The 23,657-nt window shown below is 55.1% G+C and overlaps 13 protein-coding genes across 13 annotated transcripts; 6 read left to right on the top strand and 7 right to left on the bottom strand.

Annotated features, from left to right (window-relative positions):
* Positions 1 to 72: 72 nt before the first annotated feature.
* Positions 73 to 1,679, bottom strand: CABS01_14115 (eukaryotic aspartyl protease; the record flags this gene model as incomplete). Its single annotated transcript, XM_060547455.1, has 3 exons — positions 73 to 196; positions 268 to 439; positions 494 to 1,679. The coding sequence occupies 3 exons, from the start codon at positions 1,677 to 1,679 to the stop codon at positions 73 to 75; spliced, it is 1,482 nt and encodes a 493-aa protein (XP_060393572.1).
* A 415-nt stretch (positions 1,680 to 2,094) lies between these two features.
* On the bottom strand, positions 2,095 to 2,611 carry CABS01_14116 (uncharacterized protein; the record flags this gene model as incomplete). Its single annotated transcript, XM_060547456.1, has 2 exons — positions 2,095 to 2,301; positions 2,396 to 2,611. 2 exons carry the CDS (start codon positions 2,609 to 2,611, stop codon positions 2,095 to 2,097), a joined length of 423 nt encoding a protein of 140 aa, XP_060393573.1.
* Positions 2,612 to 3,451: 840 nt separating this feature from the next.
* On the top strand, positions 3,452 to 3,763 carry CABS01_14117 (uncharacterized protein; the record flags this gene model as incomplete). The annotated part of the gene is made up of 1 exon (XM_060547457.1): positions 3,452 to 3,763. The coding sequence occupies one exon, from the start codon at positions 3,452 to 3,454 to the stop codon at positions 3,761 to 3,763; it is 312 nt and encodes a 103-aa protein (XP_060393574.1).
* A 329-nt stretch (positions 3,764 to 4,092) lies between these two features.
* CABS01_14118 (uncharacterized protein) lies at positions 4,093 to 4,305 on the bottom strand (the record flags this gene model as incomplete). Its single annotated transcript, XM_060547458.1, has 1 exon — positions 4,093 to 4,305. One exon carries the CDS (start codon positions 4,303 to 4,305, stop codon positions 4,093 to 4,095), a length of 213 nt encoding a protein of 70 aa, XP_060393575.1.
* A 4,100-nt stretch (positions 4,306 to 8,405) lies between these two features.
* CABS01_14119 (uncharacterized protein) lies at positions 8,406 to 9,837 on the top strand (the record flags this gene model as incomplete). The annotated part of the gene is made up of 2 exons (XM_060547459.1): positions 8,406 to 8,777; positions 8,893 to 9,837. The coding sequence occupies 2 exons, from the start codon at positions 8,406 to 8,408 to the stop codon at positions 9,835 to 9,837; spliced, it is 1,317 nt and encodes a 438-aa protein (XP_060393576.1).
* Positions 9,838 to 10,749: 912 nt separating this feature from the next.
* On the bottom strand, positions 10,750 to 11,410 carry CABS01_14120 (uncharacterized protein; the record flags this gene model as incomplete). Its single annotated transcript, XM_060547460.1, has 3 exons — positions 10,750 to 10,780; positions 10,853 to 11,283; positions 11,375 to 11,410. The coding sequence occupies 3 exons, from the start codon at positions 11,408 to 11,410 to the stop codon at positions 10,750 to 10,752; spliced, it is 498 nt and encodes a 165-aa protein (XP_060393577.1).
* A 1,083-nt stretch (positions 11,411 to 12,493) lies between these two features.
* On the bottom strand, positions 12,494 to 13,634 carry CABS01_14121 (CHCH domain-containing protein; the record flags this gene model as incomplete). Its single annotated transcript, XM_060547461.1, has 3 exons — positions 12,494 to 12,884; positions 12,949 to 13,354; positions 13,430 to 13,634. The coding sequence occupies 3 exons, from the start codon at positions 13,632 to 13,634 to the stop codon at positions 12,494 to 12,496; spliced, it is 1,002 nt and encodes a 333-aa protein (XP_060393578.1).
* A 693-nt stretch (positions 13,635 to 14,327) lies between these two features.
* On the top strand, positions 14,328 to 15,223 carry CABS01_14122 (thiamine pyrophosphokinase; the record flags this gene model as incomplete). Its single annotated transcript, XM_060547462.1, has 3 exons — positions 14,328 to 14,469; positions 14,523 to 14,608; positions 14,660 to 15,223. 3 exons carry the CDS (start codon positions 14,328 to 14,330, stop codon positions 15,221 to 15,223), a joined length of 792 nt encoding a protein of 263 aa, XP_060393579.1.
* A 185-nt stretch (positions 15,224 to 15,408) lies between these two features.
* On the bottom strand, positions 15,409 to 16,176 carry CABS01_14123 (vesicle transport V-SNARE protein; the record flags this gene model as incomplete). Its single annotated transcript, XM_060547463.1, has 1 exon — positions 15,409 to 16,176. One exon carries the CDS (start codon positions 16,174 to 16,176, stop codon positions 15,409 to 15,411), a length of 768 nt encoding a protein of 255 aa, XP_060393580.1.
* A 1,116-nt stretch (positions 16,177 to 17,292) lies between these two features.
* CABS01_14124 (major facilitator superfamily transporter) lies at positions 17,293 to 18,876 on the top strand (the record flags this gene model as incomplete). Its single annotated transcript, XM_060547464.1, has 1 exon — positions 17,293 to 18,876. The coding sequence occupies one exon, from the start codon at positions 17,293 to 17,295 to the stop codon at positions 18,874 to 18,876; it is 1,584 nt and encodes a 527-aa protein (XP_060393581.1).
* A 377-nt stretch (positions 18,877 to 19,253) lies between these two features.
* CABS01_14125 (glutathione-dependent formaldehyde-activating enzyme) lies at positions 19,254 to 20,381 on the top strand (the record flags this gene model as incomplete). The annotated part of the gene is made up of 1 exon (XM_060547465.1): positions 19,254 to 20,381. The coding sequence occupies one exon, from the start codon at positions 19,254 to 19,256 to the stop codon at positions 20,379 to 20,381; it is 1,128 nt and encodes a 375-aa protein (XP_060393582.1).
* An 89-nt stretch (positions 20,382 to 20,470) lies between these two features.
* CABS01_14126 (uncharacterized protein) lies at positions 20,471 to 21,397 on the bottom strand (the record flags this gene model as incomplete). Its single annotated transcript, XM_060547466.1, has 1 exon — positions 20,471 to 21,397. The coding sequence occupies one exon, from the start codon at positions 21,395 to 21,397 to the stop codon at positions 20,471 to 20,473; it is 927 nt and encodes a 308-aa protein (XP_060393583.1).
* Positions 21,398 to 22,015: 618 nt separating this feature from the next.
* Positions 22,016 to 23,386, top strand: CABS01_14127 (uncharacterized protein; the record flags this gene model as incomplete). The annotated part of the gene is made up of 2 exons (XM_060547467.1): positions 22,016 to 22,634; positions 22,704 to 23,386. The coding sequence occupies 2 exons, from the start codon at positions 22,016 to 22,018 to the stop codon at positions 23,384 to 23,386; spliced, it is 1,302 nt and encodes a 433-aa protein (XP_060393584.1).
* Positions 23,387 to 23,657: the final 271 nt, after the last annotated feature.

Below are 23,657 nucleotides of genomic sequence, written 5' to 3' on the forward strand. Positions count from 1 at the left end.
ACCATGTAATCCTGCAAAACATCCCTCAGGGGAATATAAGACAAAAAAAAGATCTCTCTGTAGTCGATCGTCTCAGAAGACGCCCATGACCATGGCGATTAACACGGCTTGGAGGACGACCATTAACCCTCCCTTGGCAGCCGTCAACCTCTCACTACCGGACGTCGAGCCGGCGTTGTTGTTCATGTTGTTCTCCCTGGACATCAAAAAAAGTGAATCCTAATGCCAAAAGAAGTAAAGTGTATTCACACGTGTGTCAATGCTTACGCCGCTGCGCCAGCGCCAGTCGCGGGTGCTGCCGCCTGTTGGCTGTTGACGACGTGCTCGGCCATGCCGAGGGACATGTTTCCACCGTTGAAGGCAACGAATTGCGACTTGAACATGATGTCTCCGTAGATCTGAAGCTTGGAGGTGGTTGCCTGGAGGCCACCGAAGCAGGCTAGATGGTGTTAGTTGATGTTTGGAAAGGGCAATGGTGCAATGTGTAACTTACTCTGAGCGTCAACCTGGGCAAAGTTGATGTCGGCACCCTTGACACGGGCCATGTAGACACCGCCGATATCCATCATGAGATCGGGAAGCTGGGCGTTGCAGGGGAAGGTGATACCGCCGACCTGCTGGTCCTGCTTGGCACCCTGGACCTGCTGGTAGTAGGCCTGGACCATGGGAGGGTTGGCGAGGATGAGGGTGGTACCGGTGTCGGCAATGGCCTGAGCACCGGCGGTGCCCTGCTGGACCTGACCGCCGGCAACCTGGAACTTTTCGCTGCTGAACTGCCAGAAACCGCTGGTGGTGTTGACGGGGATCCAGGCCATCTGGCCGGTGAACTTGGAGCTGTCGATGCGGCCAAACTCGTAGGCGCCGACGGTCTTCTTGCGGAGATCGGCAGTGAAGACGGGCTCGGCAAGGCTGGGCATGACGTTGTCGAAGAAGGTCTTCTGGGCCGTGGGCTTGACGGTGTTCAGCTTGGAGAAAGCAAGACCGAGAAGACCGTTGTTGGCGGTGTCCTGGACGAACTGCTGGGAGACGGCGGTGGCCATCTCGACTGCCTGCTCCTGAACGACGGCGCCACCAATGTCGACGACGTCGGTTCCGACGACACCCTGAGCTCCGGAGCCATCACCGTAGCGGATGGAGAACTGCTGTCCGGAGAGCATCTTGGCGTTCGTGCTCTTGGTAGGGTCGTACAGCTGGTGACCGGTCTGGGACGTGGCGTCGAGCATGGAGGTGAAGACCCACAGATCGGAAGAACCACTGTCAAAGTCGACGTTGACCTCCTGGCCACCAATCTTGATGGGCGAAACGTACTCGACGTCGTTGCGGATCGGGGTGGCGGTGACGAGACCGGTTCCGGGTTGTCCAGCGGCGGCGGTCTGGTTCGTGGCGCCAGCGGCGAGAGACTTGAAGCCCTCGGCCTTGACGGGCTCGGGACTGGGGTTCTGGGCCGCCATGGCGTCCATGGCATCCTGCAGGCCCTGCGGGATGGGCATGCTGTACTTGCGGTACGCCTTGATCAGCTGTCTCGGACCATTGTGACCGGCGAAGTTGTCGTTGGGCACTCTGGGGACGAGGAAGTGTCCTCGCTTTTGGATATTAGCGCGCTTCTCGACCGGGGAGGCATCGGCAAAGGTCGACAGGAGGCCGTAAAGAACCAGCGACCGCAATGAAGTTGACTCCATGTTGATTGTGATGTAAAAAGGACGTCCGTCACCAGGTAGACAACTCTATGAACAGAGAGGATATAAAAACAGGCCACACCAGGCGGCTCTTTTGCTTGTTAATGAAAAGGACGAGGAGCTGTCACCAGGGAGCCCTCAAAAGTGTAAAATGGAGAATTAAACAAGAGTCGTCGTGAATGAACGGAACTGGTGACGGGGGCGGAAGAAAGGAATAGAGGATGACCGAGAAGAGAAGAGTAACCCAGGTCGGAAAAGAAGAAGAAGAAGGTGGTGGACAAGGCCGAGTTAATGTTCAAAGTAGGAAAGTCAAGAGATGGCGACTGGCCCGGCTCAGAGAGCGAGGATTATACATGTTGCAAAAATGGGACGACGACGTCGTGCGCTTGTTGCTTGGAGGCTCCAGGCGAGCCAAGTCTCAAGTTGTGATGCCCTGGTCACAGATTGTCCCGCTCAGCAAGGGGGCGTGCGCGTCCATGTCAAGCCGGGCCAACCCTGTGATGGACGGATCTGGCGTCGAACCGGTCGAACCACTGCAGAGGTTCTGACTGAGAGCGAAGGCGAGGAGGAGAAGGAGGGCGAAGCCTGAAGGAGGAGGACCAGGGGAGGGTGTGTGCGCTTCCGCCTGGGATCGGGGTTCCCTCCCGTCAGTCAGGACCCAAGACATGAGTTGCGGCAACGAGGTGGATCTGGTAGCATGTTTGGAATTCTGCGAATACGTCGAGGAGAAGATCGGTCACAAGCAGGGGAGTCCCCTTACCCCACAGTCGACAAGGCCGTGATCCAGAGCAGGGATATCGGTCGATCGGTGCCGGGAGGCTAGCGCAGGGGAGGGGGGAGGGGGGGCAAGGGGAAGGGGGAATGTCGAGCTGTGGGTGGGTGTGGACGTGGATGGTGTGCATCTGTCTCTGCGTGGCGGCTCTGACCTTTCCCATGCTCGCTTTCTGTTCGCAACTATGCAGAAGCCCGTTGAGGTAGGTCTGAGTGAGAGCCAAGAAATATCGTGCTTCGGATGTAAAGTCTCATGAGCCATGGAAACTGGCGAGCCGTTGATCTGAGGTCTCAATTAGCTTATTTCGACCCATTTAAGCGTGGTTGATCTGGCAGATTGACAATGCGATGTGATCCCGGTCCCTCTCTCTAATCACAATAGACAAGCAGTAGCAACACCACCACCACCATCTCAGTCTGCTATAGCACATGTACGTTTGGCGCCCGGCAGCGAAGAGAAAAGCAGAAACGGTAAGACGGAGGGTGCTGTCAGATCTCCCCTAGCGCCGACACTCTTTCTCTGCCACAACTTACAAGGCTTAAGTGCCGTAGGCTACTGCAAGAAAGACACAAGCTCGCCGCAGCCAAGCGTATGCTAGTCCTCGGGCGATGTTCTCGGGACCAGCTAGCCGGGCCGTTGCATTTAGACCAGTCCTGGTGCAGATGGCCAGACAAGTTGTTCGTCACCTCCTTCTCCACTGGACGGCGATGGTGAGCCGAACTTGATTCCGTTGGTCCAAAAGTCTAGGTCAAGTAAGCGTGGCTAAGCATTTAGGCGACGTAGCAGGTAGATGTGGTGGCCCACGCATGTTCCCCACAGGCCTTATTCCAATTATCAAGTTGGATGCTGGATGCTGGATGCCGGCAAGCTGTCGAGTTGGGGCGGCTTCTCATCAGACAAAACACTGACAAAGAGGATGGCGGATATCCGACGATGGGTCAGAGAAAGAGCAGTAAAGTCAAGCAGCCAGCCTCAGGCGAGGACTGAGTAGGGTATGGACTGGATGCTGCTGCTGCTGCTGCTATTCTTGGCCTCAAGCGTCAAACGGGTAACCCTTCCACGCCCTCGAGAACGAACCGGGTGTCTAGCCCTACCTAGTCGGTTGGAAACGAAAGGCAAAAAACCAGAGAGGGAGTTTTCTTTGACCGACAGGAAGAAAACAGCATCATCCCCTCTTGGTAATTCAACATCAAGGGGGGAGGGGTCTCTCTCGCAGGGGAGGGGGGATCGAGCGCGGGAGAGCGGCGAAGGATGGGCGAGCGAGCATTCGACGGTGCATTCGAAAGAGAAAGGAGGAGGACAGTATCCCGGGTGAATCTCGTCATTGGACCCCTCTGGTAAGTCAGCGTTCGCAGTTGTTTCCGCTTGGCGTTTCAGCGATCCCCATGGTTGCTCTCCCGTCGCTAGCTAAGCCTCGCGGCGCTTGGCGCAGTAGCGATGTGTCTGCAATGTGACTGCTGGGCAAAGCAAGACTTTTTGCCAAGGGCGATCTGGTCCACGGCCTCCATGGCCTCCATGTTGCGGCCTGCTTAGCGAGCTAAGCTTTGGGATGTTGCGGAAGAGGGATACCGAACATAATTAGGTCGAGGGCCTCTTCCCTATCGGATGAAGGAGAAACAAGTGCCATTGCTGAAGCCAAAACTGTCATTGTTTGCGGACCTCGGACACGCCCCGGGGATAGGCAGGCACAGGCACAGGCACAGGCACAGTCGCTGTCAGACCGTCAGGTAGACGATAGTCCGCATTTCTTAGTCTATCGTTCTCGCGTGTGAGTGTGGTACCTAGACAGACAGCTGACTGACGGAGCCGCCTCCCGCCGCATAGCTTGGAACGAGCTCCTGTTCGACTAGGCCTCATCTCCCTTGATTGGATTCTAGTTTCTTTCTGACCATGGTCTCTGCGAAGAAACAACCCCTTGGCCTTGCGATGACTTAGCTCAGGAGAAGGCGGTTTGGGGTTTGGGATCTTTGAAAACGCCGGCGAAAAGACAGGGCAATATCGGCAAGGTCGCTGACGTATCCACGGGTAAACGGCGCGGTCAACATCGTTTCTGACCAACGCGTAGTCCGGGTTGGGGTCAGCGCAGAGAGACAACGGAGACAACGAGGCCCAATCGGTCGATGGTGGCCAGAGTTGTCCAGGCCAGACCAAGTTTCTCTCGGCGGCTGTTGATGCTGGCTAGCAAACTGTAGCCATGTTGCCAGCCAGGCAAGGAGGCTGCAAGAGACTCTCGAGAGAAGTCAGCGAATGATGATGGGTGGACTCGGAGAAGCCCCAGTGCCCCCCAACCCCCTCCCCTCTCTCGAGTCTCAACTTCTCGTGAAGGCTCCCTCATTCTCCTGGGGGTCCTCGTGGATGGACGTTGAGTCCAGTCTTTCTGTCGAGTGAGTGGACAGGCTGACAGGGCCTGAAACGGTCCACTGAAGATTCTGAGACAGAGTTGTGCGGCGGGATCCCAGCAGTAAAACTCCGAGCGGCCAAATGTTCCGAGCGGCCCATGTGCCCCGGGCGTAGCGAGGGGTCCATATACTGTCGGGTAGGTAGCGTCAAGTAGTGTAGCGCTTGACGCAAGGTTGCAAGGTACGGGTATGCTACTTCGGATGTGCAGCAGCAGGTGTAAGTACTCGCAGCGTATCATTTGGCATGTTATTGTTAGTGTGGCGGCGAGCCGGTGAGAGCTCTCAATGTCGACGTCCATCCATCCATCCATCTTCCACCACCACCACCACACCATCCCAAAGGGCAGCAAGGACATGGCTTGAGCTGGGAGGCCTTATGAGAGAGTAAGTCGACCTTAGTGGCTCCTGAAAAGGCGAGGTGTCGGTGTCGCAGAACATGAGGCCTCGTTGCACGATTTGCAATACTGTTTGTCCCGTAGAGAAACGAATGTGACGGCCTTGCTGGCGCTGAGCATCAAGTCATACCCGTAGATCCGTTTCCACTTCATGTTTTGCGACGACGGCTGACGCACTTCGCCTCGAATATTCGACGTTGCAGCCAGGCAGATCACCGCATCGTATTCCTCAGGGACCTTACCAGATGGACCCCGAGACCGAAGTGTGAAGAGGCGAGAGAAAGCTCTGGAGAGATGGGATCTATCCATCCCGGTAGCATATCATGTGCATCCATCCTATAAAGACATTTGCTATGCGCTGAGTGTGCACAACTTGTGGAAGTGGCATGACGACCATAGGGCAAGACAGGCAAACTTGAACTTGGGCTCGAAGCTAGGCCGTTCAATTTGCGAGAAAACGGGACCCTGCCCTGCGGCCACTACAAAGATGAGATCAACTATAATCGGTCTGCTGCCGTGAGTCGAGAGTGGACTGCCCCCTAATGCCCATCATCTGAACCGGCGCAGGGCCACGGGAGACATGGAAGAAAGTTGTCATGTCGGAGGAAGCAACTCTAAAAGCCAACCTAAAGACCGGTTGGACAAATGTAGTCTCCGTAGATACGTTGAACTAGAAAAGGTTGCCTTTTTTGCTCGGGTTTAGGCTCGGCGTAAAGATGGTTTGACGATAGTTAATGAACATGGGCGTGCAGTGCGGTGGTTGCGAGAGTAAATTGCCCGGTCTGAATGCGTACGGCTCAATTGGCAATCTCTGCATTGATTGCTGCCATCAAACGTCGAAAAGTCTACGAGAGGGGCGACTCGGACACCGTCCTTGGCGACTTGGCAAGGTGAGTAACTTTGAGGGTGGTGTAATCACCGGTATATAGAGGTGGCAGAGTCGGGTGGTTCAGAGTCAGCCAGAGTCAGCAACTCGCAGTACACACGGGTTGTTAGCTAATGTCCGGGGCCACCACATCCGCTTACACCATCTTTCGTGTTCGGGAGTACCGCAGTAGCAATGATGGGTGCGCCCATTGCAGCCCGAGGATCTAGAGGTCATTATCTGAAGAAGAGGGGAACATGTGAGGCGGAGATGATGATGAAGATTCTGAGATGTGTTGGTATTTGACGTGATGACGGCACGCTCGCGATGAGGTCAGAGCCTTGGTTGAGGCGTCGGACAAGCCTGAACCAACGAGTCGGAAATCTAATTTCAAGGTACTTTACAGACCATCTCGGGGATTGCGATCCATTTCGATACACTGGTCAGGGGAGCGTAGGCATAAGAAAGCTTGATCTTGCATATGCTGGCTAAATAAAGTGGGAGGGAGTGAAGAAACGGGCTTGCAGGACCGCCCACGTTAAAGCGCAAAGTATGTCTGAATAGAGCTTTTGGGAGGGGGGGAAACAAATGTACTGCGTAAAGAACAGACACGGCGACTCCATTAGACAAGTTTGGAGGATCGATCACCTGCGAAGAAGTCTTGGTGTTTCTGCCAAGCCGGATGATGGCCGTGGCGGTGGTGGAGGCTTGCCGTTTGAACTGGGGAAGATGACCAGAGAACAAGTTTTCTGCCTTAAAGACAAGGCTGGAGGAGAGGAAAGCAACGCTACGCCAAGATGGGCAGAATGACTAAGCGCAAGCTAAGCTGGGGGCCAGATTGGGAAGACGCATGCCCCCACGTGATCTGACATGGTCCGTGCAGAAGCTGAGGTGGAGGCTAAAGTCCGGCTGGCACGGGAACGGAAGATCATGACCATCCACGTGCTGCCGTGACTAAGCAGTCGGGAACCGCGTTCACTTTGGAGAGGAACCACCCGTGGGCACCTGGCTGGCTGTCTGGAACTGTCTGGACCCCGACTCCGTCCCTCCGGCCCCTCTGAGCATAATCTCTAGCAGCTAGTCTTGAAGTAGACTAGTGCAAAGGGATGAGTCTGGTCCGGTCCAATACCGGGGGACTCTCGTGGCTGCTGTCACCATTGGTAAAGGCACCGTACCGTACCACTCCCGGCTGCCGTCTGCGAGAGGAGAACGTGACTTTGCGCCCGACTCGCTCCCAACTAACCAAGTCACTTACTATCTATCAATGCCCCGCTTCAACTCTTTTCTCCGTTGAACTGTTGCTCTGATTATCCGTACAAAGTACGGAGTACCTTACCGTCTACGTCTGCGTCTGTGGATGGTTTCTGTATCTCGCCGGGTTCGTTCGTTCACGATTCAGCTCCAGCCGCCAGCCAGCCTCGTGCATTTACCGCAAAGAGGTGAGCGCAGCCGCAGACCCGTACGGATACCCGCCCTCCACCGCGCTCCAGGCTCCGCGACTCGCTCTCTCCTACCTTAGCTTCCTAGCTTCCTAGAGTCCCAGACTCTCCCAGAGTCTTGCTCCCACGTCCCAACGCACGTAACAACCTGGAACGGGGAACCAGCCCACCGCCCACGCCTACGGCAGAGACTGACAGAGACCAAAGTCACCAGACAGTTGGTTCTTCCCCACGCCCAACCCAACGTTCGTTCGCTTCCCACTCCCGTGCAACGCAAACTCGACGAACCTCCGGCTGGGTCTCTCTCTCTCTCACTTGGTCACACGCCCACCCGACAACTCTCACCCAACCAAACCAAACCTACCTACCACCAAACCCGCCCGCACCGCACCGCACCGTACCGCTGCGCTACACGCCCCCCAAACCATCCGTCCATCCATTCATCCAAGGACCTTTGCGCGCGCCCTCTGTCTACTCCGTACTAATTTTTTTTTTTTGCTGCTCCCCTCCCCTCGCCACCGTCAGATCCAAACATCACGGCCCTGGCTGCCCGTTCCATCTCCGAACCCGGCCCATATTGGATCGCGACTTCCGTATACGAAAAGTAGGGGTCCAAGACATTACCGCCGCATAACGACCCTTATTGCCGCCACTAACCATCACCACCACTACCACCACCACCGCCCATCTGTCCCCAACTGTCTGCCTACCCCCCCCTTCGACGCTTCGACGCTTGGGGGATACCCTTATCCTCCTTCGTCCTGCTCGGCCACTACCATCCCTCCTCCTCCTCCGCTCTTCGCTCTCCGTCCTCTAACCTCCCCGTTCCGTCTGCTCTCGTCGTCGACAAAAGGACTCAATGTCAGACGACGAGTTCGGCGGCCCGGATGGCCCACCCGGCAGCGCCGGCGGAGACCGCGACAAGCGTGCACCGCGCTTCAGCTGGACGCCCGCCTACGAGGCCACCTTCTTCCGATCCCTTTGCGACTCGGTCCAGCTAGGCTTGCGCGAGAACCACTCCTTCAAGGCCGACGCCTGGGATCGCGCCGCCACCGCTCTTCGCGAGAAGCACGGCGCATATCCCACAAAGAGCCATCTCGTCAACAAGTCGGATAATGCGCGCAAGAAATTTCGTCTCTGGCGCGGCCTTCGCGAGGACCCCGAGTTCCTCTACAACCCGACCACCCGTACCGTCACCGCGTCCGAGGAGGCCTGGAAAGCGCATATCGAGGTATGTTGGTGAAGACGTGCGCGCGCGCGCGCTAATCCACCTGCCCATCTTCCCCCCCGTATACCTCATATATCATTGTCGTATCGGACTTTTGTCGCTGACCCTTTCTCCGCAGAAAGAGCCGTTATCGCGCGCGTTGCGTGGTCGGCCATTCGACCATGAATCGTTCATGGAAATCCTGTATCCTGACGTCGTTGGTTCTGGAGGTGCTCCTAAACGTATCATGAAGCCGAAGCGAAAGGGTCCCGATGTGATTCAAGGATCCGAAGACCCGGATATGCCGGGCACCGCAGTCCTCGATCTTCAGGTTGAGCCGCCTTACGGAACCTCCTCACAGACGGGCATTAACCACCAAGTACAGCCTCGCGGCTCCGTAAGCCAGTCTCCCGTAGCACAAGTCCAACAGCCCATGATACCCCAACAGCAACATCAGCCACAGCAGCAACAACAACAACAAATACAGCAGCAGCAGCAGCAACAGCACCAGCAACCACAGCAGCAACAGCAACGGCCCACTTCCACCGCGATTCCGCCTAGGACGCATATCGCAGGCACGAGCGCTTTGACGCCCCCCGAGGAAACTGCTACAGGACGCAAAAGATTTCCCCAGCAAGTATCGACATCCGACACTGGCGGCAAAGCGCCGACGGCGCCCATGGGCCCACCGGCGCAACCGGCAGAGAAGCGCCGACGTGTATCAGGCTACACGAATCCCGCGCAAGCATCGGGGCCAGGCGCATCAAACAGCCACAGCCACAGTCACGGCAACGACGCCACGACGGCAAACATGGTCTCCGCCGGCAAGCAGCTGATGGAGGACGGGCTGATCAAGATCGCCGACGCTCTCCGCGGCCGGAGCCCACCGCGGTGGCCCGAGCAGGCGATTGACATCTTCTTCCGCGACTTCTCTGACGAAGACATGGACCTCCAGCTTAAGATTGCGGAGAAGGCTCTCGCGGATGACAACAAGGCCATGATCTTTTGCAAGATGTCGCCGGCGCTACGCAAGCACTGGGTCAAGCGCCTGAGAGAGCTGCACAACAACAGCCGCAACACGTAATGCCCTGTCGCCATGTGGTCTTGGGCAGCAGGCGCAAGAGGAGGAAGTGTAGGATTCGGGGTCGAGTACGAGCGGCGTTTCGATCGATCGATGTAAGAAAGGCTTTATCGTGTGCGTGTGTGTGCGTATGTGCGTGTGAGCAAAGCGGGCAACGGCTAAAGGCAAGGCTTAGGTTGGCTTCAAACGGTTGAACAGAAGACTGGGTTGCGAAGGGCGTTTTGCTACAAAGGTGTCCGGGTCTGGGAAGGGTTCACAACGGGGTTGGAGGAGTTAGCAACCAAACGGCATAGCGACTTTGGGGTGGGGTTGATGTTGAGCTTTGGCTAAACCTACCTTTTGTTATTTTTTTTCCCTCTTCGTCTTCCTCTTTGTTTTCTTCGTCTTTCTCTTTTTCTTTCCCCTGTATGATTTCTACGATCACCACCATACCATACCAGAAACTAACTTATGTGGAGGTTAAACCGGAGGCGGAATAGCAGACCGGGCGGACGGACGGTCGGTCTCCTTTCTTAGTATATTCAATATTATTGTTGATATTGCCATTTGGTGTGTGTGGTATACCCCAGACTCGGAATCTTATGAATATTGTAATCGCGGTGTGGTGTCGTGAGGTCATCTACAGTCAGCCAACAGGAGAAAGTTGTTTGAGCACTTCTTTAGAGAGAACAAGTGTGTTTTGGAGGAGATTGTGTGTGTGCATTTCCATATTCGCCCCGAACGCCCAGTACATACATTACAGCCAAGAGCCGTTTATCCGACGTCGTTCGTTCGTAAAGACGCCATTACACGCCAACAAGCCAGCATCCGTGCAAACATGCCAAATAGAGAAGAGTAGTTTCCCAAGCTAGGTTAGGTAGTAGAAGAAGAAAAGAAATTCAAAGCCGCCGTCGTCCCCGAGGCGCACTTGTCAGTCTATTTCTTGCCCTTGGTCTTGTACAGGTAGCTATGGGGAAGAAACAGTCAGTATCCATGCGCATAGCTCGTAGTCACTGGGAACGAAAAAGTGAATGCTTACCTTCCAAAGATACCCTCTCCAAGACCAACGACACCAAGGATGCCCAAGCCCAGGCCGACGCTCTGCCACGACAGACGGCCGCGCTCGTAGAGACCCCATGCCTTGTATCCGAGGAAGGCGCTGAGGCCGACAACACCGACGAGGTTGGAGACAACGAGGGCGCTGGCGGTGCCGTCGGAGAGGGAGGAGAACTGGCGCTTGAGCCACGAGTCGGCCTTACGGGCCTTGGAGGCCGCCTTCTTCTTGGCGAGGTCGGCCTCGGCGCGGGCCTTCTCTTCGCGGTCGACGCGGTCGGCCTGGGTTTCTGTCTGGATCTCCTGCTCGAGGAAGTCGTGGGGGACGGTGTGTACGCTCGGCATGTCGACATCGACGAGGGAGGAGGTAGAGGCGGTGGAGTCGACGGAGATTTCGGGGGGAGGGGGAGCAGCAGCCTGGAGGGAGAGAACGTTAGCAACGATACGTAGACGGTTGAGTGAGGGTTCAATGAGATCACGCGATCAAATGGAAGAAAGAAGAACGTACCTCCTCAGGAGTCTGCTTGGGGCCCTTGGCGGCCATGTCTGCGTAGGAAGCCACTGGGTAGTGTTGTTAGCATCGCATGCGCAACGTCTCCGGTATGACGCAACTTTGTTTACTTACTTGCGAGGGATGAGAGCTGTGGTTGGAAGAGAAGCTTTGTGCTTTGATGTAGGCAAGGTAGGTGTAGGAGGCGATTGGGGGTATCAAAGAGGGAGGGAGAGATGCAAGATGTGCGAGGTGTAAAAAGGTGTGTGGCAGATCGACAGGATGACGCGCGGGATAGATGAATGGGTGGGAGTTCCTTTTAAGAAGATGCAGTCATGTGAAATGAGGGAAAGGAGGAAGTCGGGAGAAGCCTGAGGATGGGAGGGAATTTTGAGGGAATGGTTCCGTCAGGTGGTTTGACGGGATGGGATGGCGCACCCCCGCGAGCGCTTTCCTTGATCTTGGTTGGCGCGTAGTGGCCTGGAGACCAATGACGTATGACGTATGCGGCTCGGGAGCTTGGGACAACCTGATCGCCCGGCCAATCACAACCCTGACAGATTTCCGCTGTGGGGGGTATATGGTTCCTCTGCACCTGCCGGGGAAAAAGTCGGGTCCTGCCGTCACAATGTTGGCCAGGAACAATGTCGTGCACCGGGGCATCCTCGGATGGGTCCTTAGGTAGTATGTAAGGTGCCTTAGCCGTCGGTGTGCTGTCGTTATAGGTAATAGGTACATCTGGCCATGTTATTCATGCTCGTGGGGACCGTGAGAGTCATATTTTGTATTCTTGGGCAAATTGAAGCTATTCCCACTATAACTATGATCAAGAATAATACTGATCAATACTCAAAAGGAAAATAAACGAGATTCTTGGGGAGTCCCTCAGAGAAGTGTATGTCTATTGTTCTTTTTCTTTTGCTTCCGTACTGGTACACTGTGTACACGATTATGGTACATGAGATACGCCTGATTTTCCCCCGTCATGGTTTCATTAGCCACGCCGTACGCTCCGCAACCTGCAGCTGCGACTTCGCAGTCAAGCGTTCGCTCCTTCTCTCCCACCTTTCACTCTCCAATCCTGATGATAGCTATTTGTGTGTAAATTGGTACAGAAAGCAAGAAACTCTCTTGTTCTTAGATGTTGTTCGCCGCAGTCGCATCGACGGCCTTGTTGTTGGGCTGGGTAAGATCAACAGGCTCAGACGAGGGAGCCGCAGGGGCCTTGGGCTTCTCCTGCTTCTCGGCCGGCGCGGGCTTCGTCTTCTCCGCCTTGGGCTCGGGCTTGACCTCGGCCTTGGGGGTCTTCTCCGGGGTGTCGGCCTTGGTCTCCTTGGTCTCCTTCTTGATATCCTTGTTGTCCTCCTTCTTCTCCTCAACGGCCTTGGTGGGCGGCGCAATCGCGGCATCGGCATTGGCGTCGAGAGCAGGCGCGGCGGCGGCGGCTTCGGCTTCATCAGCGCCCTCGTCATCGGCCAGCTCGTCGCCGTAGACCTCGGGGTATTTCCTGAAGCATGTCTGCATTCCTCTGCAAATTCCAGTTAGAACTCCTCACACTACATCTCGTTTCCACATCACCCCCTAATACGTACTGGAACTTCTCAATGCAGTCCATGCCCTTGGGCTCCTCCTTTGAGTAGACGAAGCAGCTAAACGCAGCCTTGAATTCCTCTCCACAGGGGCCGTCAGCCATGCCGCCCAGGCACGGGCAGTCCCAGTTGATCTCGCCCGTCTCGGGGTTGAAGGCACCCTGCTGATCCGCCTCGGCCTCCAATGCCTCAGGAGAACCGGGGGCGGGTGCCGGGCTTCCCTCGGCGGCCTCACCCTCGAGCGCAGCCTTGGTCTGCTCGCTAGCTTCTGTCGGTACGGGGGCGGCGGCGGCGGCGGGCTTGGCCTCCTCGGCCTTTACGATGGCTCGCTTGCGCTTCTCTTCGACAATGGCATCGACGGTCGTAAGATCGGACTCGGAGAATTGGGACGGGGCGGCGATCGTTTTGGCTGTTGAGCAGCACATAGTTAGAAACGATCACGTTCTTCTAAGCATCTCTTCCTTCATCGGCGCGGGCGACATACGGATGGGCTCCTCGGCAAAGACTGGACTTGTGTTGTACCAGTAAAGGGCACCAGCGGCAAGACCCCATCTCACTGCCGCACCCTTCCACGTCCTGGGCTTGTCGGCGGGTGCTGTTGAGGCGAATCGTCTGGGAGCTGCGCGAAGTGCCGACTGTCGGGCGGCGCTGAGGGCGCGGGGCGCCGAACGCATGCCGCTGCGATACATTGTGTGTGTGAATGTATTGTATGTAGGAAAGCTGAACCAAAGGGAAAAGGGATGCGGGTGCAATTGCAAAAGACAAACGACAAAGGGGAATTAGAGAGATGGGCGGAGGGCACGGGTTTGGTCGTGGACAGCTTGTGAGCTTTCCAAGCGTTACTGGTTGGTAATCCTGGATGGAAAAGAAAATTGAAGCTTCGATGGGCGGATTCTGCCGGAGTTTTAGCGGCGCATTATCGCTCGATTGCGCTGGCCCAAGCCTGTCACGCCCGCCGACGCCCGCCACGCCCGTCCGATGCAGCCTGCAAGGTCCGGCCGATCGGACGGTCCAAAAAATCCAATTAAAATCTGAGGGATTCGACGCTTCATTGGCTGCTGATGCCGTGCACCACTTTCTGCGAGATATTCCTTTTTAGGCCGGTGACACTGATGACTGCCTACGCCTGCGTAAGAAACGCATCATGGACAACTCAACCTTGAATAAAGTACCTGATGCAAGTTGGTGATACAGTATTGTTGTCCTCTCTCTAGTCTTCAACTTTGCTACTTGAGCGACAATCAAGGCAAAGTCTGACACGTCTGCACTTTTCGAGAGGGCCACTTGTATTTAGAGATATCCTTGTCTTTCTGGCTATCTGACCCTCTGACTGAGGTAGTTTTGTGCTGAGATAGAGAGAGACCAAAGAGACAGTCTTCAGTATGTCGCCAAGTTTCGAGTGGCGGCCGATAGGTCTCCTCCGCGACAAGAAACCAGAACAACCAAGCACTGTCGACTTTTCTCTCATTGTACTCAACCAACCTGTGAGGCAGACGCCAGTTTTTGACTCACTATGGGCAAATGGTACAACCTTCTTGCACTCGTTTGACCTGATCCCATGCTGACTCTTCATGAAGCCCTCACACGAGTTGCTGCAGATGGCGGAGCAAATAGGCTACACGATCTGAACAAAGCAGCTGAGGCTCAATCCCGCCCTCCATACGTGAGTGCCTGCATCTCTCGTCATCACGATGACACTGTCTGACTCATACAGAACAACCTCGACGTTATCATCGGGGACTTGGACTCACTCCTCCCCTCCGTCAAGACCTACTACACAACGCTAGAAAAGCCAGCCCAAGTCATACATGATCCCGACCAGTACTCAACAGACTTCGCCAAGGCTGTCTCATGGATTCGATCAAACCACGGCCCCGAGACTGACATCGTCGCTCTCGGTGGACTAGGTGGCCGCGTTGACCAGGGTCTCAGCCAGGTGCACCATCTATACCTCTTCCAGCCGGGCCCAGATTATGCCCAGGGCAAGCTGTACCTCGTCTCCGGCCAGAGCCTGACCTTCCTCCTCAAGCCCGGCCACCACAGCATCTGGGTCCGCGAAGACGGCGAGGATGTCTTTGGCAAGCATGTCGGCATCATCCCGATCGGCGGGACCAGCTACATCACCACCAAGGGCCTCGAATGGGACGTGGAGAACTGGGAGACCAAGTTTGGGGGCCACATGAGCACCAGCAACCACGTGCTGCCCGAGACAAGGGTGGTCGAGATCGAGACAACCGAAACGGTGCTTTTCACCATTGCTCTTGTGGGCACTGAATAAACCAAGAAAGAGGTCAAACGAAAAGAAAAAGTCGACCGTCGCTTGTTGTACAGGGAGAGCTCCATGATGACAAAAAGTTTGTACGGCGCATACACTGCAGCCGACTCCCCAATGCCTTTTGCCCTGCTTATTGCCCAGCGTCGTTTTCTCGTCTCTGGCGGTGCGACTCTAAATGTGATGTGCGTTTACCGCAAAAAGTGTATGCACGCCCAGCAGAAGAGGAAGAAGATGATGACGCCGGCCCAAAAGATCCACTTGTCTTCCTTGGCGCGGCGCTCAATCATGCGAATGGTGTCGCCAGAGATGCCCAGCGTGTTACCGACAGAGTAGAGCCTCTTTTGGGTGTTCTTGAGCATTTCGCGCTGCGTTCCAAGATCGCCTAGTACGGCTTGCCCGCGAGCAATGTATTCGTCCAAGGCTGAGTTGGTGCTAGCAAAGAAGTTCTGCTCTCGCAGGGCGTGTTGTTCTCTTGTGACATCGTTTCCGCCCATGCCCAGCCCACCGCCGCCGGCCTGACCTGTCGAAGCCCCTCGGCTGTGGAATTGAGACGACTTATTGACGTTGGCGTAGGGGTTTTCGGGTGTGGCTGTGACATAAGCTCGACGGCCTAGCAGCTCGCCTCGATTATTGTTGTGGGCGGCTTCTTCGCGAGCCTTCTTGAGAGAGTCGACCTGAGAGCGGAAATCGGAGAGGTCATCGCGGAACCGTTTCACTCGTTCGTAGGCTTCTTCTTGTTTCTTGGGTACGAGCTCCTGGCGAGCTAGTTGGTTGTATTCGTCGACGGTCTTGGAAAAAGAGGCGAGAGATGCAGACACATTGCCAATCTCGGCGGGGGTCAAGGCAGCTGGTTGCGCAGCTGAGGAGGACAGCTTCTCGAGGTCGTTGCGGATGGCCTTGCTCTGGCGCAGGGCCGAGTTGTATTGGACGTTCTGCAGCTTGTTAGTACGGCGCATCTGGGGTTTAAGGTTAGGAGGGAGTCTCCGCGACTGACCATTTTGGGCTGATATGCGACAGGGCACCGAGTCTGAAGATGTGTAGGGTAGTTCTCGGGACAGGAGAGGTTAAGAGGGTAGATATCGAGAGCAGCTCTTGAGTGAATGCAGGGTCTTGAGGTCTAAGGTAAGGGACTGCCTGAAGCCCGACGGAGCTCTGGACACTTCATGCTGGAGCTCCCTCCCAAAAGTACAAGGGTACCTCCAAGTCTCCAGGTGGCTTCTCCAAGAAAACACGTTACCGCCTTCCCAATCGATGACAGAGCTGTACGTACTGTGTGTACGTACAGTGTCGAAATTTCCCGAAGACGGTCCGCCCCATCCCGGAGGTGCCTTCCTCCCTGGCTCCGTCCTCCTCCCTCTTGGCGTTCCGTGTAAGTTCGAGTGTAACTCTAAACCTTCAACTTCACCTCGATATTCCATCGCACTCATCACATCATGTTGTTTTTCAATGACCATGACACGTTCTTATGGCTGAACTTTTCTTCTTCTGCTACCATCGAATAGACGAGACAACCATGATTATATGCCTTTGCCGAGAGCGGCCCGCTCAGCACTCCGTTCGAGGGCTTCGGTCGAGGTCCGCGATGGATAAGTCACGCGGTGATGTGATTATCGCCGGGATCTTGCGCTTTTTTCTACTTGGGCTGCAAAAGACCCACGGGGCACAGATTGACTAAGACAGAGAGATACCGAAGTCTTATTGTCCGCTAGCCTGATACCGTCGCAACTCCAGCCGACGCTCACACTTCGACACGCGCCGACTCGGCACCGAGTATGCATTCTGACAACGATGTCGTATTAGTTCCACCGAACGAGCGGTGATCGATTACATCTGCGCCCCAAATACCCCCAAATGGCCCCAAAGCCCCCAAAATGCCCGATTGTGCCCCAATGACTGCCTAGTCAAACACTTAGCCGCAGACGGACTTTTTTCATCATAAGTCCTGATCTCGGCAATAACATGTATATATCAATACATTTGCCCCAATGACTGGCATTCCTCTTACTGCACTTCTCATCATCAGGCTCTGTATCAAGGTTGGCCAAGACTGAGATCCAACATCATCGCCAACAATGTCTCGACCAACGAGTCCCACGTCTTCAGACATGTCAGCGCCACCGGTCGACTCTACCAAATCTACAATAGTGGACGAGGAAGCAGCTACACCGCCAGAAGAACAACAGCCTCCACCATTTACAGTTTATACGACATGGGAGAAGCGGCTCATCGTGCTGGGAGCCGCTCTGGCTGCCTTCTTCTCGCCTTTCACCGCGCAAATCTACCTTCCCGCTCTGACTGTTCTCGCTCACGAGTTCAACGTCTCCGACTCGGACATGAACCTTACCCTGACGACTTACATGATATTTCAGGGAATCGTGCCTATGTTCATCGGTTCTCTGGCTGATCAGAGCGGCAGACGCCCTGCATATGTGATTTGCTTCGTCGTCTACATCGCGGCCAACATTGGCCTTGCGCTCTCGCAGAACTTTGCTTCTTTGCTCGTCATTCGCTGCATCCAGTCTGCAGGCTCTAGCAGCACCGTTGCTCTGGCCTCAGCTGTCGTGGCAGACAGCATCACCTCGGCTGAGAGGGGACAGTACGTTGGTCTTACTGTTATACCCATTGTTCTAGCGCCCGCACTGGGGCCAGTCCTCGGTGGTGTTCTAGCACAGTATCTAGGATGGAGATCCATATTTTGGTTTCTTGCCATTCTGGCCGGCGTCTTCTTCATCGTTCTTCTTCTCTTCTTCCCAGAGACTTGCAGGAGGATTGTGGATGATGGCTCCGTGCGACCGCCAAAGCTCTACCGAACCGGCTTCCAGCTTATCAAGGACCATTACAGAGCCAAGAAGGGAGATGGAGCGCCGGTAACTAGACAAACAACAGGAGCATCAAACACTGTCAAACCAAGTCTCAAGTTCAAGATCAACCCGTTTGAGTCACTTCGTCTACTCTTCGAGAGAGAGCTTGGGCTACTTCTCGGCTTCAGCGCCATTGTCTTTGCTGGGTTTTACGCTATCGCCTCTTCCATGCCGACTCAGTTCCAGGAGATCTACGGTTTCGACAGTCTTAAGGTCGGCCTCATGTACCTGCCCATGGCTGGCGGCTCAGTCGTGGCTGCCTTTCTTGTAGGACCTCTAATCAACTGGAACTACCGCCGGCATTGCAAGCGCCTTGGAATTCCCTACGATAAGTCTCGTCAGCAAGACATGACTGGGTTCCCCATTGAGAAAGCCCGCCTCGAAGTTGGTCTTCCGCTGCTGTATCTCAGCTCGATTCTGCTGCTCATCTGGGGTTGGGCTCTACACCTTAGAGCGCCCGTGGCTGTGCCATGCGTGCTGCTCTTTCTCTTCGGAGTCGGCATGATTGGATTCAATAACACGACCAATACGCTCATCATCGACATCCACCCAGGGAAAGCCGGGACTGCAACGGCGGCGAACAATTTTACGAGGTGTCTGCTCGGTGCGGCTGCGACTGCAGCGATAATTCCCATGATTAACGGGATGGGCGTGGGCTGGGCCTTTACTTTTCTGGCTCTTCTCTATATTGTCTTCAGTCCGGCATTGCTGGCCATCATGTACTGGGGCGTGAAGTGGCGTCAGGACGCAAAGGACAAGGTGCTCAAGAAGGAGAGCAAGAAGAGCACAGCATAAGATTGTGATACAATATGAGTATGAACGCGGCCACAAGTGATACCCTTTTAGACAGTTGTTTGAATCTACCTTTAGCTATATATGTAATGAAACATGATTATGAGAAAGTCATCCGACATCGCAACGCCACATGGCTTTATGTTGAAGGCGTTGTAGGCGTGGTTCTCTCGTGGCGGCTGAACCCCGCATACTAGGCTAACTCGACTTGCACCACGCCCTTCGGCGTCATGTCAAGTTGATTCTTATCGCTCAGCTGAAAAAGGAAGTGAGACCGGTAGCTCAAGTCAAGCTCCGCACCTCATTGCTTCATCATGTTTCAACGCAATTCATCGAATATCCCCTCAATCTAAACGCGGCTTTGAACAATTCACATTGCAATGAGTGAAGACCATCCCCAACCCACCGGGTCTGCCCCGACAACAAAGACTCTCACGGCCCGTTGCTACTGCAAAGCCGTCCACTTTACCCTCACTTTACCCACCTCCTCCCTCCCCCTCAAAGTCCACCTCTGTCACTGCAGCATCTGCCGCTACACTCACGGAACCCTCTGCATCTTCCACGCGCCTCTCCCATCCGGCGTATCCCCCTCCTTCATCGCCCCGTCTTCGCTGTCATCCTCTCTCACGGCCTATCGACACGCGACAGCCTCGAGCACGCGGTACTTTTGCAGCACATGTAGCTGCCACATCGGAGACGTGGGCGTCGACGACGACGACTGGGTTATCTCGGCGTCCATCTTTGACGCGAATCAGGATGATGTACCCGCCGTCTGGGATATCCGGTCTCACGTCAACACGGCCTCCGCGCCGGGCGGGGGATTCTATGAATGGCTCCCTCGCGTGAACGGCAAAGAGATGAACGTTTGGAATCCCAAGAAGGACGAATCTGAAGCCGCGACGCCTACAACGAGACACGGGCGAGAAGTCGGCGTAGACGGCGAAGAGGTCCTCCGCGCACAATGCCACTGCGGCGGCGTCTCCTTTACAATCTCCCGCCCCAAGGCCTCCATGCTCGAGGATAAAGCCTACGAAGCATGGCTCTCGCCCGTAGACTCGCGAAAGTGGCCGGCCTGCGTAGACGCCTGCGACGACTGCCGTCTTCAAACGGGCGTCCACGCTATAGCATGGGTCTGTATCCCCGAGAGCTGCATCACCCCCTCTGTGCCCGAGGGCCTCCAGCTCGGTGGGACGGCCAAGACGTTCAAGTCGTCTGAGAACGTGCGGCGGTCGTTCTGCGGGACGTGTGGCGCGAGTGTGATGGCGTATTTTGGGGTGGATGGTAGGAAGCAGGCGAATGGAGAGAGGTTGGTCAATGTCGCTGCTGGGATTTTGAGGGCGCCTGAGGGGTGTTTGGCGGAGGAGTGGGTTACGTGGAGGACGGGAAGGGTTGCGTGGGCGGACAGCGGGATGAGATATGATGCTGGGGTGACGCAGGGGTTGGGGGAGGGTATGGCGAGATGGGGGAGGGAGAGGCATGGCGAGGCTTGGGGGTTTAATATTGGATGATGTCTGATATATCCTATCGACTCGTGGTTCTGGTATGTTGTCCTCGTTCCTCTCGTTTGCAGCCTGTGAGAAAACCACCCTACAAAAATCTATGCAAGATGTCCATAGGTCTCGCTGACCCTCTCTTTCTCCCGCTCCAGATATTCGTCAAAGGTCCCCAAGGCAACTCCCCAGCTTCTTGTCCCCTCAATATCAGCAAACTGATCCATGTCACGCATAGCCAGCTGTCCAGCCAAGAACGGGTTCCCTCCTTTCTGCGCCTCAACCTCCTCATCAGAGAGATAGACAGCCTTGATGTCCTTCCCCGTAAACCTCGCAAGTTTCCCCATGATATCATCTGCGGTGAGGAGCTCCGACGCAAGTGAGATCTCCTGAGTGTTGAACTTGACAGGATCCCGGTACGCCGCCAACGCAAACTGTCCGATATCGTTCGGGTCCACCGTCGGCAACTTCGTCTCGGGCGTCAGAGCTGTTACGAAGCGCCCTTTCTTGGCAAGATCCGGGTACACGGCAACGATCGGGAGGATGTAGTTCGCCGTAAAGTTCCCGGGTCGTAGGATCGTCCAGTGCTCGAAGCCCGCTTTCCGGACCTCGTTCTCAATAGCCTGCTTCGAGAGAAGGACCATAGCAGTGAAGCTTTCGGGATCCCAGTACTTGAGCTTCTGGGGAGCATCTACCGAGAAGCTGCTGCTGTAGATGAAGTGCGTGGCGCCTGCCGCCTTGGCAGCGGCCATGATGCGCTTCGCCGTCTTGAGTTCCCAGGTGTGGTCGACGAAGTCGGGCATCAGGTTCAAAAAGGCCCCTGTGATGCCTTTCATCGCCTCCTCGAGGGCACCTTCGTCGTCATAGCCTCCTGGGGTGAGGGAGACGCCGAGGGAGGAGAGGGCTTTGGCGGCGGGAGAGTCTGGGTTGCGGGCGAGGGCGTGGACTGCGATGACGGCTGCGAGGAGGTTTCGCGCGACTGAACCGCCGACTGTGCCTGTTGCGCCGCTGACGAAGATTGTGTGTTGAGACATTGCAGTATGTGTGTGATGTCGAAGCTGGGTTGATAAGTTCAAGTGAAACTTGAGGGGAGAAACGCGGTGATATTCGATTGAAAGAAGATATTGTGATGAGACTGCTTGATCTGTAGCAGGTCAGAACAGTTCTCTCGGCGCTTTATATACTCACAATATGATAGCGGTCATGCCGGGTGGTGAGAATCCATGATTGATGCCATCAATTCGTTGAAGGTCTCATCGCAGGAATCCTTCAGCGATGCGCGACCGACGACGGGACGCCGCCAGCTTCGCTTGATGGTATTGATCGCACATTATACATGGCTGATTGGTCGGAACGATAAGTACTTTGGTGTTTCTTGCAAATAAAGACGCAGACAAAGGAGATGAAGGATGAAGGATGAGGTGGGAAATGTTGGCGGAATCCCGCCAGATTAAGTAAGCTCAAACTGAGCAGCGCTGACAGCGTCTGAGTGAGATTCCAGCGCTCATCTTCACTACTTTGACACTCATTCAATTTAGTTGCGAAGCTTCCTCGAGGAGTGTGAAGCCATCAATTGTTTTCAATTTGACAGTCGTATTATCAAGTGTTCCTTCACTCATCAACGGGAAAAATCGACGCGGGCATCGGCCAACATGTCAAACTCATTCTTTGAGCGGGCCAACCCGCCGCCACGGCGGAAAACATGTACAGCCTGCACCAAAGCCAAGCGCAGATGCGACCACGGCCAACCCGCATGCTTGCGGTGCTCGAGGCGGAATATCGCCTGCGACTACTCCGCTCCGCCAATACCGATCAGATCAAAGGCGAGCAATCGCGATCTCATTGTGCGAGCCCCGAAGCCTCGGCGACAGCATCATCAAAGCAGTGCAGCTCCAAGTCCCGTTCCCCTCCTCGACGACAACGCTGGCTCCAGCGCTTCCCTCACTCCTTGGTCCCAGAATCCGGATCTTTTACCTTTAGACATGGGAGACTTGGAAGATGTCAATTTTGATCTGGCCTTTGACGAACTCATCACCAGTGAAGCCTTCCTCGAAGGGGCCTTGATCGCTCCTTCCCTCACGCCCAAGCCAGACGATATGCTTGTCCCATCTTACGACTCTGCCCCAGGCTCACTTGAGAGTGTGATAGCCAACCGTCTTCAGTATGCCCTTGATGAAATTGAAAAGGTTCCGACCACGGTGGTGATGGAGAACCAAGCTCCGTGGAGCCATCCCTGTTTGTATCGAGCCCACATGCCCCGAGACATGCAAGGTAAGTAGCTCATGTCGCCCTCGCCCAAGTCCACTATCCATGGGAAGAATCTGACTGTACATTCACCAGATGCTCAAGCCTGCTGCGCTCTTTACATAGCCAAGAACAAAATCAACTCATCCTTCGTCCTACGTACCATCCAAGCCAGAGCTCACGAGCTGCTCGCCTCGCCAATGCCCAAGAACCGCCTCGACATTCTAGCTCGCTTCCACGCCATTCTCCTCTACCAAATAATCCGCCTGTTCGACGGCGACATCTCCATGCGGGCCTCCGCTCAACACACCTTATCCTCTCTAGAACACACCATACTCGCCCTACTGCCGTTTGTGAAGTGGGAACCGGAACAGCCTGCCACTGGCCCGGCCCAAGACTACACCGCATGCCCGACCAAGGACTTTTGGCAGGAATGGATCTTCCAAGAGTCAGCTCGACGTACCATATTCTTCACCTGTTTCTTCCTTGTTGCCTATAGTGCTCTGGTCGGCACGCTTACCAATGGATGTGAGGAACGATACGTGTTTTGTCAGTCGTGGACCATGTCCGCTCATCTTTGGAAGGCGCCTACCGTAGTTGACTTTGCTGTTGCTTGGAAGGAGAAGCAGCACCTTGTGATTACAAAGCAGGGCTTTGAGGAAGCCTTGAGGGATGCTGCTGCTGATGATATTGACGCGTTTGGAAAGATACTCTTGGTCAGCGCGTTGGGCATTGAAGATGCGAGGCTGTGGTTTTACAACAGGGGCAGCTCTTTGTGACGGCGTTCCGGAGCATTGATAGATGGCAAACACGGCTCCTATGAATTCCACAAATTCTGCAGATATCGCAAGTTTCACTGTTCATGAACATCACGAAATGGAAGTCAAGCTTGGTTGATCGCAAATTTGATGTGTCTGATACGACTGTCTGTGGTGAAGTCCCCTAGCTCTCCTCCGATATTACCTCCACCACCCACAGACTCTGAATTTTTGAAGACCCTTGTAAACGCCCAAAATGCAGCTAGAAACGATCCTTCAATGGAAAAGTAAT

Source organism: Colletotrichum abscissum (assembly GCF_030869225.1).
Source record: "Colletotrichum abscissum strain IMI 504890 chromosome Unknown Scaffold_51.1, whole genome shotgun sequence".
Taxonomy (NCBI): Eukaryota; Fungi; Ascomycota; class Sordariomycetes; order Glomerellales; family Glomerellaceae; genus Colletotrichum; species Colletotrichum abscissum.